At 39.7% G+C, this 16,375-nt stretch overlaps 1 protein-coding gene across 1 annotated transcript in view; it reads right to left on the bottom strand.

The window, feature by feature from the left end:
* The window catches only part of MRS2 (magnesium transporter MRS2), a 34,500-nt gene extending 19,628 nt beyond the window's left edge, over positions 1-14,872 (bottom strand). The window contains exons 1-4 of the mRNA XM_047102611.1: positions 14,648-14,872; positions 12,779-12,852; positions 9,488-9,524; positions 8,159-8,271 (exon numbers count right to left, since the gene is read on the bottom strand). Coding sequence (XP_046958567.1) covers positions 8,159-8,271; positions 9,488-9,524; positions 12,779-12,852; positions 14,648-14,819 — 396 coding nt within the window. The 5' untranslated portion in view covers positions 14,820-14,872. The remainder of the gene's footprint in view (positions 1-8,158; positions 8,272-9,487; positions 9,525-12,778; positions 12,853-14,647) is intronic.
* Positions 14,873-16,375: the final 1,503 nt, after the last annotated feature.

Below are 16,375 nucleotides of genomic sequence, written 5' to 3'. Positions count from 1 at the left end.
CTGATTAGTTTGGCTGAAATGGGAAAGTTGCCTTTTTAAAATGTTACCAAAACATATTAAGCTATTTGAAAATATAAAGACAAAACATAATCTTAATGCTCTAATTTAGAACACCATGAAATTAGAAATTTATTCTAAAGACTGGCATCCTTTTAGTGAGAAGAGTCATATGGACAGGTAGCCTGTGGCCACTGTATTAGTGACATAAAAATTAGAGATTTTTCACATTTTTTTCCTAACGTTTTATGACATTTTTTATACAGAAAAGTTGAAAAATCACAGTGACCACCTACATACATATCATTTAGACTGTATAATTCGCATTCTGCTAAATTTGCTTTATCACACACTTCTCCATCAAAGAGATAATTTTTTAAAAAATGATCAGGGGAAAGAGTTATTTTAATTCCAGTATACTTAACACAGTGTTATCATTGTTACTCAGTGTTCATCATTGTAAGTGTACTCTTAATGCCCTTCACCTCTTTCACCCATCGCCCCACCCTCTCCACACTGGTGACCACCAGTGTGTTCTCTGTAGCTAAGAGTCTGGTTTTTTGGTTTGTGTCTTTTTTACTTTGTTCGTTTTTGTTTCTTAAATTCCACATGAGTGAATACATATGGCACCTGTCTTTCTGACTTTTTTCACTTACCATTACATTCTCTAGCTCCATCCATGTTGTTACAAATAGCAAGATTTAATACTTTCTTATGGCTAGTATTCCATTGTGTGTGTGTATACCTCACTTCCTTTATCCATTCATCTACTGATGAACACCTAGGTTGCTTCCATAATTTGGTTACTGTAAATAATGCTGCTATAAACACAGGGGTGCATATATCTTTTCAAGTTAGTGTTTTCGTTTTCTTTGGGTTAATACCCAGTGGTGTGATTGCTGAATCATAGGGTAGTTCTATTTTTAACTGTTTCAGGGATCTCCATACTGTTTTCCACAATGGCTGTACCAGTTTGCATTGCCACCAATAGTGCACGAGGTTCCTTTCTCTCCACATTCTCACCAACACCTGCTGTTTCTTGCATTTTTGATTCTAGCCATTCAGATAGCTGTGAGATAATATCTCACTGTGGTTTTGATTTGTATTTCCCTGATGATGAGTGATGTTCAACACCTTTTCATGTGTCTGTTGGCCATCTGTATGTCTTCATTGGAAAAATGTCTGTTCATGTCTCTGCTCATTTTTTAATTGGATTATTTGGTATTTTTGGTGTTGGGCATGGATTGGAGATAGTACCAGAAGTGCCAGGCCCTGGGGAACAAGGGAAACTACACTGCAGACACTACACAGGACCTCTTCTTCGTAAGAACATTCCCTTCAAGGACAGGAGATGTAGCTGACTTTCCTACACACAGAAACAGGTAGAGATACCATACAGAATGAGAAGACAGGGAATTTGCCCCAAATAAAAGAACAGGACAAGGCCATAGCCAGAGATCTAAATAAAACAGATATAGGTAACAAACCTGATGGAGAATTTAAAACAATGATCATAGGGATACTCAATGGACTTAAGAGTGGACAACATCAGTGAGACCCTTGACAAAGAGATGAGGAAACATAAAGAGATAAAGGGCTCAATACATGAAATGAGAAACACTTCGCTTGATGGAATAAACAGCAGGCTGAAGAAGCAGAGGAATGAATTAATGACCTAGAAGACAGAATAATGTAACCAAGCTATACAAAAGGGAGAAAAAAGAATTATGCAACAGGAGAACAGCCTTAGTGACTGTTGACTCAGTGACTCAGTGACTCCATCAAACGTAATAACATTAGTATTACGGGAGTCCCAAAAGAAGAGAGACAAAAGGAGGTAGAGAATTTATCTGAAGAAAAATAGCTGAAAACTTCCCTAATGTGGGGAAGGAAACAGATATCCAGATTCAAGAGGCACAGAGAACTCCCAACAAAATCAACATAAGCATATCCACACGAAGACCTATTGTAATTAAAATGGCAAAATACAGTGATAAAGAAATAATATTAAAAGCAGCAAGACAATAGAAGACAGTTACTTACAAAGGAAACTCCATAAGCCTAGCAACAGATTTTTTTTCAGCAGAAATTTTCCAAGACAGAGAGATGGCATGATGCATTCAAAGTACAAAATGGGAGAAATCTGCAGCCAAGAAAGAATACTCTATCCAGGAGCTCCTGGATGGTTTAGTTGGTTGAGCGTCTGACTTTGGCTCAGGTCATGATCTCACAGTTCGTGAGTTCGAGCTCTACATTAGGTTCTGTGCTAATTCTCAGAGCCTGTAGCCTGCTTCAGATTCTGTGTCTCCCTCTCTCTCTTCCCCTCCCCCGCTTGTACTCTGTCTCTCAAAAACAAATAAATATTTTTAAAAAATTAAAAAAGAATACTCTATTGTATTGACAGCAAGGCTGTCATTCAGAATTGAAGTAGAGATAAAGAGTTACCCAGGCAAACAAAAACTAAAGGAACGCATGGCCACTAATCCAATCCTGCTAGAAATGTTAAAGGGGAATGCTTGACTGCAAAGGAAAGACCAAAAATGACAGTATGAAGGTAAGAAACACAAAATCAGTAAAAATGAACATTTCTGGGAAAAAAAATCAGTCAAGGAACTCACAAAATAAAAGGACGTAAAGTATGACATGTATACCTAAAATGTGGGGGCGGGAGGGGAGAAGTAAAGAATGGGTCCAAACTTAAATGACCATCAACTTAATACAGACTGCAAAAGACGTTGTATATAAACCTAATGATAACCAGAAATCAAAACCAGTGATATGAAAAAAATAAAGAGAAAAGACTCCAAGTATATCACGAAAGAAACCCAGCAAACCATGAATGAAAGAAAGGATCAGAGAAAATCTTCAGAAACAACCACAAATCATATAAATGTCATAAATACATTATTTTGAATGTAAATGAACTACACACTCCAATCAAAAGACACAGAGTAACAAAATGGATTAAAAAAAAAAAAAGACCAATCTATATGCTGTCCACAAGAGACGCATTTTAGACCTAAAAACACATGCAGATCAAAAGTGAGGGGATGGAAATATTTGTCATGCACATGGAAGTGAAAAGAAAGCTGGGCTAGCAATATTTAGATCACATAAAATAGATTTTAAGAATGTAATTGGGGTGGCTGGGTGGCTCACTCTGTTGAACGCCCGACTATGGCTCAGGTCATAATCTCGTGGTTCATGAGTTTGAGCCCTGCACCAGGCTCTGTGCTGACAGCTTACAGCCTGGAGCCTGCTTTGAGTTCTGTATCTCCCTCTCTCTCTGCCCCTCCCCTGCTCACACTGTCTCTCTCAAAAATAAACAAACTTAAAGTTTTCAAAAACAAACAAAAACGAAGACTGTAATAAGAGACAAAGAGGGACACTATATAATCATAAAAGGAACAATCCAACAAGAAGATGTAACAATTGTAAATATTAACGCACCCAACATGGAAGCAACCAAATACATAAAATAGTTAAACATAAAGGAACTAAGTGAGAATAATACAATAACAATAGGGGACTTTAACACCTCACTTATATCAATGGACAGATCGTCCAATCAGAAAATCAACAAGTTAGGTGATGGGCATTGAAGAGGGCATCTTTTGGGAGGAGCACTGGGTGTTGTATGGAAGCTAATTTGACAATAAATTTCATATATTAAAAAAAAAAATTAACAAGGAAACAATGGCTTTTCTTTTTTTTTTTTTTTTTTTGAGAAAAAGAGAGAATCCCAAAAGGGGCAGAGAGAGAGAGAGAGAGAGAGAGAGAGAAGGAAGAGAGAGAGAGAGAGAGAGAGAAAGAAACAGGGCTTGAGATTACATGATGTGGGACTCAAATTCACAAACCATGAGATCACAACCTGAGCAGAAGTCAGATGCTTAACGACTGAGCCGCCCAGCACCTGGAAACCATGGCTTTGAATAACACACTGGACCGCATGGATTTAACAGATATATTCAGAACATTCCATCCTAAAACAGCACAATACACATTCTTTCCAAGTGTACATGGAACATTCTCCAGAATAGATCACATATTAGGCAAAAAAACAAGCCTCAACAAATTGAAAAAGATCAAATTCATACCATGCATCTTTTCTGACCATAACACTATGAAACTAGAAATCAACCATAAGAAAAAACCTGGAAAGAACACAAATACATGGAGGTTAAATAATATGCTACTAAACAATGAATGGTCAAACAGGAAACAAAAGAAGAAATAAAGTACATGGAAACAAGTGAAAATGAATACACAATGGTCCAAAATCTTTCGGATGCAGCAAAAATGGTCCTAAGAGGTAAATATACAGCAATACAGGCCTGCCTGAAGAAGAACAATCTCAAATAAACAACCTAACCTTACACCTGAAGAAGCTAGGTAAAGACTAACAAAGCCTAAAGCCAGCAAAAAAAAGGAAATAAAGATTACACCAGAGAGAACTATAAGCCAGTATCTCTGTGAACACAGATGCAAAAATCCTCAACAAAATACCAGCAAACCAAATTCAACAATAAACCAAAACAATCATTTACTATGATCAAGTGGAAATTATTCCTGGGATGCAAGGGTGACTCAATATTTGCAAATCAATCAACATGATACATCACATCCACAAGAGAAAGAATAAAAACCATACGATCATTTCAACAGATGCAGAGAAAGCATTTGACAAAGTACAACATCCATGATAAAAATCCTCCACAAAGTAGGTTTAGAGGGAACATACCTCAACATAATAAAGGCCATATATGAAAAACTCACAGCGAACGTCATCCTCAATGGTGAAAAACAGAGCTTTTCCACTAAGATCAGGAACAAGAATGTGCTTGCTCACCACTTTTATTCAACATAGTACTGGAAGTCCTAGCCACAGCAATCAGACAACAAAAAGAAATAAATTATCCAATTTGGCAAGGAATAAGTAAAACTTCCACTATTTGCAGATGATGTGATACTACATATAGAAAACCCTGAGGACTCCACCACAAAACTGCTAGAGCTGATACACGAATTCAGTAAAGTCGCAGGGTACAAATCAATGTAAAGAAATCTGTTCCATTTCTATACACTGATGATGAAGCAGCAGAGACAGAAATTAGGGAAAAAAAATCCCATTTACAATTGCATGAAAAATAGTAAGATACTGGGGCACCTAGGTGGCTCAGTAAGTTGAGTGTCCAACTTCAGCTCAGGTCATGATCTTATGAGTTTGAGCCCCACACTGGGCTCTATGCTGACAGCTCAGAGCCTAGAGCCTGCTTTGGATTCTATGTCTCCCCTCTCTCTGCCCTCTCCCCTGCTCTCTCTCTCGCTCTCTCTCTCAAAATAAGTATTAAAAAATTTAAGAAAAAAGATACCTTGGAATAAATGTAACCAAAGAGGTGAAAGACCTGTACTGGAAACTATAAAACACTGATGAAAGAAGAAATTCAAGACAACACAAAGAAATGGAAAGACATTCCATGCTCATGGACTGGAAGAATAAATACTGTTAAACTGTCTATACTACACCGAAGAATCTGTACATTTAATGCAATCCCTATCAAAATACCAACAGCATTTTTCAAAGAGCTAGAACAAACAGTCCTAAAATTTGTACAGAACCACAAAAGACCCTGAAAGAGCCAAAGAAATCTTGAAAAAGCAAAGCAAAGCGGGAGGCATCACAATTCTGGATTTCAAGTTGTATTTCAAAGCTGCAATAGTCAAAACAGTAGGGTACTGGCACAAAAACAGACACACAGACCAATGGAACAGAATAGAAAGCCCAGAAATAAACACACAGTTATATAGTTAATTAATGTTTGACAAAGCAGGAAAGAATATCCAATGGGAAAGACAGTCTCTTCAACAAATGGTGCTGGGAAAACTAGACAGCAACATGCAAAAGAATGAAACTGGACCACTTTCTTACACCATACACAAAAACAAATTCAAAATGGATTAAAGACCTAAACATGAGACCTGAAACCACAAAACCCCTAGGAGAGAACACAGGCAGTAAGTAACTTCTTTGCCATTGGCTATAGTAACATTTTTCTAGATATGTCTCTTGAGGTAAGGAAACAAAAACAAAAATAAACTAAGGGGACTACATCAACATAAAGAGCTCCTGCAGAGGAAACAGAGGAAACAATGAACAAAACCAAAAGGCAACCTATGGAATGAGAGAAGATATTTGCAAGTGACATATCCAATAAAGGGTTAGTGTCTAAATGAACCAATAAAACTCAATACCCAAGAAACAAATAGTTCAAATAAAAATGGGCAAAACACATGGGCAGACGTTTCTCCAAAGACATACAGATGGCCAACAGGCACATGAAAAGATGCTCATTATCACTTATTATTAGGGAAACACAAATCAAAACTACAAGGAGATACCACCTCACACCTGTCAGAATGGCTAAAATCAACAACACAAAAAACAAGAGATGCTGGAGGAGAATGTGGAGAAAAAGGAACCTCATGCACTGTTGGTGGAAATGCAAACCGGTGCAGCCACGGTGGCAAACAGTGCGGAGGTCCCTCAAAAAGGTAAAAATAGAACTACCCTATGATCCAGTAATTGCACTACTAGGTATTCACCCAAAGAATACAAAAATACTGATTTGAAGAGATACATGTGCTGCTATGTTTATAGCAGATTATTTACAATAGTCAAGATATGGAAGCAGCCCAAATATCTGATTGATGAGTGGATAAAGAGATGAGATATATACATATATTATTCAGCCACAAAAAATAATGAAATCTTGCCATCTGCAAAGATATGGATGGAGCTGAAGAGTATAATGCTAAGTGAAGTAAGTCAGAGAAAGACAAATACCCTGTAATTTCACTCATATATGGAATTTAAGAAAGACAAAAAAAAGGAGCAAAGGGGGAAAAAAAAGAGACAAACCAAGAAACTAAGATTCCTTAACTATAGACAACAAACTGATGGTCACCAGAGGGGTAGGTGGGTGGAGGGATGGGGACAACAGGTCATGGGGATTAAGGACTGCACTTGTCATGATGAGCACTGGTGATTAAAGTAAAAATTTTTTAAAAAATCAATAAAAATGTTGCTGGTATTTTCACAGGGATTGCATAAATCTGCAGATTGCTTCTGGAAGTCTGGACATTTTAACTATTTGTTCTCCCAATCCATGAGCATGGAATACCTTTCCATTTTTTCATGTCATCTTGAATTTCTTTTATCAATGTTTTATTTCTAGGTATTTTATTATTTTTGGTATTATTGTTATTACTATTTCTGATACAATTGTAAACAGGACTGTTTAATTTCTCTACTACTTCGTTATTAGTGTACAGAAATGCAATGGATTTCTGTCTGTTGATCTTGTATCCTGTGATTTACTGAATTCACGTATCAGTTCTTGTAGTTTTTTGGTGGACAAAGATACTTTTTTAAAGGGTTCTAGCTATCAATAACAAAAGTGAAGAATATTTTCTGAAGACTGCTTCCATTATTAGTTTTTTTAAAAATTCTAGTTAAAACGACAGAAATCTGCCATCAAAGACTTTTTAAAGAAAGCATGTCTCATGTCTACTGGAGGGCCAATACCATTGAGAACCATGTCTCATCTATTTCTGAACTCTAGACATTAGCCCATCCAAATTACATAGGTTCAAATTTATTCTGAATCACTAAGGAAAATTACATTGTATTTAGTGTACTCTGAGTAGACGGGAGAAGACTTTGTTTTAGAAAGCTTTCTGTTGAAATAAAAATATAAGTTAAGATTATAAATTTTAAGGGATATTCCTGGGCTATTTGAAGACCCAGAATATATGTTCTTGGTGGCTAAAGTTATGCTATGATGACACATAACTGTACACAACTGAAAATGTCTATTATAATCAAGATTCTTTCTCCTACCATTTCAGAAACTAGAAACCAAATTCCAACAGCGAGAATAGAGACTGCAGTCAGAACTCTTCCAACACAAAATAGAGCAAGAGTCATGCCTGCTGAACATATGTACAGAACCCACGGAAGAGTTACACTCATAATGACACGTTATGTCATCAAGTACCCTAGGTCTCACACATCCATTGTCAGTACAAAGGTACTTTTCACCTAGATACTGATCTAGACAGCTAGGAAGCAGGAAAGGACGATGACATAAAAACCCTTTACCTCCATTCTCATGATAATTCTATTGTTTCTTGTTGTGATGCTCATCACATGCTGAAACCTCAAATCTCTGGCTTGAAGACCTAATTCTTGATATAAGTCAGTTTTCTTCTTTTCTATAAAAGAAAGATTTTTAGCAAAAAGAGTGGGCCAAACCAATAAAGTGAGGAGTTTAGTTTTGTATCAGAGCACCCCTCCCACCACCAAGATCACTTTCTACTACCAGAAACAAGCCAAAATTAGTTTTTTTAGTGGCCATTTTAGCCTCAAAACAAATTCAAGTAAACTTGGTCAAACTCTAATAATTCTTTTTTGGTCTTATCCATACTTCATAAAATGTCTTTGTACATAGAAGCCCCCGGGGACCAAAATAACCACAGCCATACATGATTAGGACTTATGGTATCGATTTCAAGCTCTAGAGACGGACCATCTTTTTTTGGTTTTTTGTTTTAATACATATTGTAAAGAACTACATTTCCTGTTTTCTATCTTCAAGTATTTTAAATCTGAGAAGAGATAATTCAACTTTCTTGGTTCTTGGACTAACAGAAAATGAGAAAATAAAGTCAGTTTTTCACTAGATTCTCCTACCTGAAAACTAAACTTATTACCTAAGAGAAAGCATGATGGATGAAGAAACTCAAGAAACGATATGGTTACAGTAGCATCTGTACTTGTAGTGTCAAATCACACCTGTGACAGAGCTCGAAGTACAACAGTCATTTGAAGGACATAATGAGCAAAACACACCCAAAATATCCCACCAGGATCTCAGCAATGGCAGGGACAGGATCATGGGGTTGGAAGCACATGAGAGATCTGCGGCCTGCATCTGAGGTCAGACAGTAAAGTGATGCTTAGTTTCATTTTAAAAAGTAACTGTCCATCAGCAGCAGAGCCCGTCTAGTGCCCTGTCCTTCCTGTCTTCTGTCACCCATTGCCACTGCAATGTCAATAGTATTCTGTAAGTCGGTCTTACATGTGGAACAGAAGATGTGTATGTGGACTAGGGCAGTGAAAGGGAGACTAAAGAGAAATTAAATGCACTCCAGCTGCATACCAGCCTCTGCTCTCAAAATATCCCTTTAACATCTGGTTAGAGAGGAAGTGGCTCCTGACAAAAAACCAAAAACCAGTTCTGGGAGAATTGTCCAGGTACTGCCAGTTTCAATTAGGACAGATGGACAAATGCTGAAGACAGATCTCTTTCAATATATCCACATACGCAAAGAAAATCCTACTCAAAACACTACAATTTTTTAATTTCCATCAGATTCATTTACTGATTAAAAAAGAAAAGTAATTTACAAAAAAATTAAACATACTCACCAAAAGAAGTAACGTTTCCGTCTTTGTCAAATTTTGTCTGAAGATAATAAAAACAAAATATTATTTTCTCCCAAATGAGACTACTTATAGTATTATACCATATGGTATTATATCTCCCAAATACAAAAAAAAATGCACAGATAAACCATAACAGCTTTTTTAGGTTAAATTCGGTTAGGAGTTAAGGTTTAAAAGAATCTCTTTCATTTGCGAGGATAAATGTGACCTTGGATTAACTTTCTGTCTTGGTTCCACTGGAAATCCGATAAAGGAGTATCCATGTGTCATAGGCAACATTGCTTCTGGTAAAAATGCCTGATACCTGTAGACGGCACAGGACCAGGAAGACTGTGGACAAATTAGAAACCTCGTGGGAAGCCATGGCTCTGCTTTTCCTGGAGCATGGCTGCTCTTGTAACTGGCTGCGTTCCTCGCGGAAGCCCTGGATGGGCCCTGGAGCTGGTTATAGGAGACACCGGCACTACAAGGTGTGGGGATTCTGAGCCAAGGTGTAACTCATACCCACCTTTAAGAACATCAGCTCCTTGTACCTGAGCCGTCACATGGGGTCCAGAGAAGCTGCTGGAGGGCTGCAAGGGCTTCTTTTGAAGAGGACACATCTGACGCTGCCCTTCTGTGTTTCCTATCCTTTATCCTTCTGAGTAGATGGAGACCAATTGTGGCTCATCTTGTGAATCTAAGGATCTACTGGAGGCTATCAAGTCTCTCTGGTGAGTGTAGGGGGATCAATAACGATTTACTGAAAAGGCCTCTTCTGATAGTTTGAAGAGAGGACCCAATGCAGAAAATCTACCTATTTCCCAGAAAGCAGAGGGAACATTTTTCTACAATACTTGTCCACAAGTACTGAATACTTGTCAAGTTTGAATGTGTCAAATAACATTTAATGAATCACTATGTACTAGGCTGCACTAATTACTGTTAAATATGCATTTCCAGAAAGACCCGAAGATATAGTTGAAGCAACAAATGCTGGGTTATTACCATGGAAACATATGCATGCTGTGTTAACAGCAAAAGAACAACATCCCACAGTATATATTTTAGCTGGTTTCTCATGAGCAAGGTAAGATCAACATAAATATGAGTACCATAAGCCATCAAAGGGCAAATTTACATCAAAAGGAACTATTTTGTGTAATACAGACTAGGTTTCCTTAATTTCACAAATACACATGCCAGCTGAAGAAAGTTTGAAAATAAAGTGAAATAAAACTAATCACCCCAAATGACAAATTTTAGAGAAAGCCATGCCAATATTTTACTAAACGTTCTCCCAGCCTTTTTCCTCTTCAATACATTCATGTTACACACACTTCTTTGCAGCCGTGCCTCCTTTTCCAACTTAACAATATATGAATACTTTTGCAGGTCAATATTCACCATTTTTTCTTTAATATTTTGATAAAGATCATACAAACTATGATTTTAAAAAATGTTTATCTTATAAAGTAACATCACCTAGAAAATGAGCTGATTAGTGAGCTCTCCTTTCAAATAGTATCAACTGATTTTCTTAAGTGTTTTTGGTACACAATTTCACCTGCAAAGAACCTTCTTTCAGCACTTAATTTCTGAATTTATTCTTAAAAAATTTTTTAATGTTTATTCTTGAGAGAGAGAGAGAGAGAGAGAGAGAGAGATTGTGAATGGGGGGAGGGGCAGAGAGGGAGGGAGACACAGAATCTGAAGCCAGCTCCAGGCTCTGAGCTGTCAGCACGGAGTCCGACGCGGGGCTCAAACTCACAGACCACGAGATCATGACCTGAGCTGAAGTCGGACACTTAACTGACTGAGCCACCCAGGCACCCCTGCTTCGTACAGTTTATAAAGAAAAGTTCTTATGTTCATAAGCCTGAATAATAATGATGATAATGGCTAATATATATCAAGCGCTTACCATGTGAGGCACTATCTTAACGGTTTTATGCCTCTTCCTTATTGGTGTATAGAGATGCAACAGACTTCTGCACCTTGATTTTATATCCTGTGACTTAGTAAATTTATGTGTTAATTAGTTCTAGCAATTTTTTGGTGGAGTCTTTCAAGTTTCCCACCTAGAGTACCATGTTGTCTGCAAATAGCGAAAGCTTGACTTCTTCCTTGCTGATTTGGATGCCTTTCATTTCTTTTTGTTGTCTGATTACTGAGGCTAGGACTTCCGGTGCTGTATTAAACAGTAATGGTAAGAGTGGACATCTTTGTATTATTCCTGAATCTTAAGGGTTTCACACACAGTTGAGAGTTAATTTGAACTTCACTAGGTACTATTACCCCCAGTGTATACCAATGAGAAAACTAAGGCACAAAAATGTTATCACACCTTGTCCAAGTCTGCCCAGTTAACAGAGGTAGAGCTGAGTTCTGAATTTAGGAATGCTCGTTCAGAACAGACACATTATTTTTTTTAAATTCAACTGTTGTTTTGAAAAAGTTAAAGCCCTACAAAAAAAGCTGCAATATCTTACAACCAAACCCTGTGCAACCTTCACCTAGAGTCCTCTTTTGCTACGATTCTGCCCCAATGGCCTATTTCTCTTTCTTAGATACATGTCTGTGATACAAATTATTCTTATTATTTTACTCATTTCCCCCCCTGAATCATTTCAGATCATCGCAGAGATCAGGAACCTTTAAAGCATACACTCTTGGGGCGCCTGGGTGGCTCAGTCGGTTACACGTCCGGCTTCAGCTCGCTCGGGTCATGATCTCGCGGTCCATGAGTTTGAGCCCCGCGTCGGGCTGTGTGCTGACAGCTCGGAGCCTGGAGCTGCTTCAGATTCTGTGTCTCCCTCTCTCTCTGCCCCTCCCCATTCATGCTGTCTCAAAAATAAATAAACATTAAAAAAAAAATTAAAAAAAAGCATACACTCTTAAACACTACACTTTTTCACTTCAACATGCTTCTGCATATATTATATTGCATAGCACGGGTTCAAGCCCCTGTATGGCCAACAGCCTTCAAGGACTTCTAAACATATTCACGGGGAAATCTTGAGGAGGCAGTGAGGAGCTGTGATTTGAACGACCAGTTCTAGTATCAAAAGAAGACCTCCACATTCAACACCGAAGTTTCCAGGCTTCTCTTAAGCAAATCTAGCTGGCACTCAGGTCACCAAACAAAACACAAAGACGACATGACTTACAAGTATAATGATTCACTATGAAACAAAAAATAAGTATTATCTTGGCTGACCAGTCCACCCCAGTTAACTTAATAAGTACGGGAAGTACTTTCTGTAAGTTATCAAACGTACCATCCATACTCACCACAGTAAACACCGGGGCTACGCTGGCTAAAGTGGCTTGAGAGACATCAGAAGTTCTAAACCGGTGCATTTCACCTGAAGAATAAATCAAGGAATTCTCTGTGGTCATACAACAGGTTTCAAACGTATGGCTGAGATAGAGAGCTCTTATAGTATGCGGAAGTCTTCAGACTATTTTTTGGAAAGATTTTTCCTAGAGGAATGAGGAATTCCTAGAGGAATGTCCCTTTTAACACTTGTAGGTGATTATATTAGATCTGGCAGGGAATGATTTTTAAAAGTAATGGCTTAGATGAGGTACTAGAATAATTTACGGATTCCAACCACCTTTTTTCTAATGATTACTGCTATCTCAGAGTTGAATGCACAAACGTATAACACTGTTCTGAGATTAAAAGAAAATGTCCATCTTTTTTTGCAGAATTTAAAAAGGCTTCTCATGAAAATTATATTGGTAGACATATTTTAGAAAACACATTGCAAGTAAAACCCATTTCAGCATTCTAGGATCAGGATTATTGGATCTCTAAGTCATGAAACCTATAGATTTTACTTCCATGTATTAACTTTTCCACACATATACTTTACACAGTAAATACTTATGTGATAGCCCATTGAACTGGAATGCAGATCCCATACTCATAAGATAACCCAATGAATTGGAATGAAAACAAATCCTTATTCGAAAATAAATCTATTTAAAACATGTAATTAGACTGAGTTGCAGTGAGTTCTGAAGAATAACCATGTCGATTTAATGACACAAAGGATGCTGTATTCAAAATACTAAAAAGGAATGGGAAGAAGGTGTAAAAAAAATTACCAATTATTTTACATTTCCAAAGTAATCACACGGACTCCACAGAATGTGGAGACATAGTCTCCTTTCCGATCTTATTCTTTCCCATTACATACACTTAGTGACTCATGTAATTGTTAGCATCTGGGACTTGTTGTTTCCCCTTTACAAAATACAAATTATAAGAGTCAGGTGAATAAAAGTAAAAGAGCGATAATAAATCAGCATTTGCTAATCAACCACAAGTTAGATAAAGTGTTTCCAAATTGGGGATTGTGAATCTCAACGTTTGTCCTAAAACATCAGATGGGCTGAAACTGGGATCCCGAGCATTATCAAAGGAGGGAAAATGCGATGTACCCGAATACAGACTCCCTGTTGAGCGTGGGGAAGGACGTGGTGATGGCGAGTTGTACTTCAGAAAGCTTTTGAGAATAAAACTGAGAAAACTAGAGGGCAGCGCAATACTTTTGAGGAGCCATACATTGTAACGTCGCTCGTTTCTGAGTATTCTCACCCACATTCTCACAGTTGGGGAAATGTGATCATTATGCTGTATCACATGGTGAAAACATTAACAGCTCCGATTCCTCCTCCTCGCCACTGCTCGGACCCCTGTGGCTGTCACACTGCCCTGGAAAACTAAGTCAGAGCTTCCTCGGGAGGAACTCTTACTACGAAGTCTCCCAAGTTTTCAGCCTTATTTATAGGTGCGTCCCCATTCCTCACTTGAGCAATGGGAAAAGGGTTACCAGTGTCCATCAGGAAGGGAAAGAAGACTGGAAAGAGAAAGTAACAGACAATTATTTCAGGCGGACGAACCCAATCTCGGCTTCAGAGCTACCATATAAGGAATTAGGGAGAAATTCTCGTTAAGAACATTCTTCCCCCTGGAGCACTGCAGAGGGAGGGCTGCAGCGAGGGGCGTGGGGACCTCGGCGCTGGGCGGACCCTCCGGGCGGGAGCCCCAAGGGCGGACTCGGGGCTGAGGCCTGCGCAGGGTCGGACGGTCGGGTCAGGGCCCTGAGGTCGACGCAAGATCGGCGTCCAGGGCCGCGGAGAGGGCCGTACCTGCCACTGGGGGCCGGCGGGGCCCGCACAGCGGCGCGGCCCGGCTCCGCCCGAGGATGTGGGCCGCGCGGCCGCAGGCGGCAACTGGGCGCGCCCCAGGCGTCAGGCCCTGGGCCAGAGCGCACAGCGTGCGCCGGGGCAGGAGCCGGCTCAGGCTCCGCAGGCGTTCCATGGTGCTTGAGCGAGCAAGAGGTGACAGCAACACCCCAACCCCTCATGCCGGACGGTGGCGGGTCGGCCGGCAAGACGTGGCCCCGCGCGGGCGCTTTAAAGAGCGACGGCTGCGTACGGCGCATGCGCGGGTGGCGCCGCGCCTGCACTTCCTCTCCCGCGCATGCTCGGAAGGTGACTTTGGGCAAGCTCCTTGAGTCCCTTGGCCAATCAGAGTTCGCGTCCCGTACGAGGCAAGTCGGGGCGGGGGGGGGGGGGTAGGTGGGCGGGGCGCGCTTACCTGCGCCTCCCCAGCTGCGGAGCCGGCGCTTAACCCCTGCGACCTTGCAGAGGTCAGGCTGGAGCGTAAAGGGTGGGTCATTGCTAGTGATTGGTGATGGTTGGATGTGAAGAAATACAGGACCATAATGCTTTGCCGTTTCTGGAGCGTCTTCGTACTGAGGATCAGATACGCAGTTTGGAAGTGAGGAACTTATACCCCGTTCCTAACTCAATTTATATTTAAATGTATTGTAGCAGAAACAACTGTCATATGGAATGATGGACTAAACTTCTGCTGGTGAAGATGGAAGCACATAAACTCACAAGATTTACACTCAGTATTTAATCAACTGTAAGATAGTATCAATTCCAAGGTAGCATTATTTTATGTACCAGCAAGAAAGAAAAAGTGCTGAGAAATTATGCTTTCTATCATTTTAAGACTCATCCCAATTTCAGTCTTTTTTTTTTTTTATTATTCATTTTGAGAGAGAGAGCCTGTGCACATGCACAGGCTAGCCAGTGGGAGAGGGTCAGAGGGAGAGAGAGAGAGAGAGAGAGAGAGAGAATTCCAAGCAGGCCCCATGCCCAGCCAGGAGCCCCACTAGTGGCTTGAACTCATCACTGAGGGATCAGGACCTGAGCCGGTAGCAAGAATCAGAAGCTCAATGAACTGAGTCACCCTGGCACCCAGTATATATATATATGCATATTTTTAAAGCGTGAGTTAGTAGACTTGTGGCTTCTAGAGTAGTAACACAAGACAGACACGAGCTTCACAGATTCCCAATCACTGTGTATAAACACAGAACAATGGAGAACTTTTTGTTTTTTCTGTAGGGTATTGGGAATGAAGCTGAATCAGGAAGCCAGCAGACAGAAGACTTCACAGAAGAGGGGGTGTTTGACTTCAGCACTGAGATTTTAACATCAAGCCTTAAAATCTGGAAAGAACGTACCTCACAGATTTTTCATTTTACTAAGCGCTTCAGTGATGAAACAGTTCTTCCTAAAACACACCTTCAGAGACCTTTCTTTGAGACAATATGTGATAATTCTTTTAAAAAAACTTGACCCCCCCCCCCCCAGCTCAATGAGACAGCTCTGTTTAAGATGGCCTAGCAGAGCCTTAGAAAAGCTCTGGGAAATGGCCAGACACATCACCTTGCAATTCATGTCAAGGGTTTGGAATTTAACCTGAGAAGGGTAGGCGCCATGGGGGGACTTCAATGAGCAGCGAGGTAAAGATCTGAGGTATGTTTAAATGGATGATTCTGTGTGGGGAAGAGATTACAC

The sequence above is a fragment of the Lynx rufus genome, unplaced genomic scaffold, assembly GCF_022079265.1.
Source record: "Lynx rufus isolate CCGP_SWC_20201006 ecotype Redwood Valley unplaced genomic scaffold, mLynRuf1.p SCAF_6, whole genome shotgun sequence".
Classification (NCBI taxonomy): domain Eukaryota; kingdom Metazoa; phylum Chordata; class Mammalia; order Carnivora; family Felidae; genus Lynx; species Lynx rufus.
Note: the sequence above shows the minus strand (reverse complement) of the source record. Positions and strands in the feature narration are given on the sequence as shown.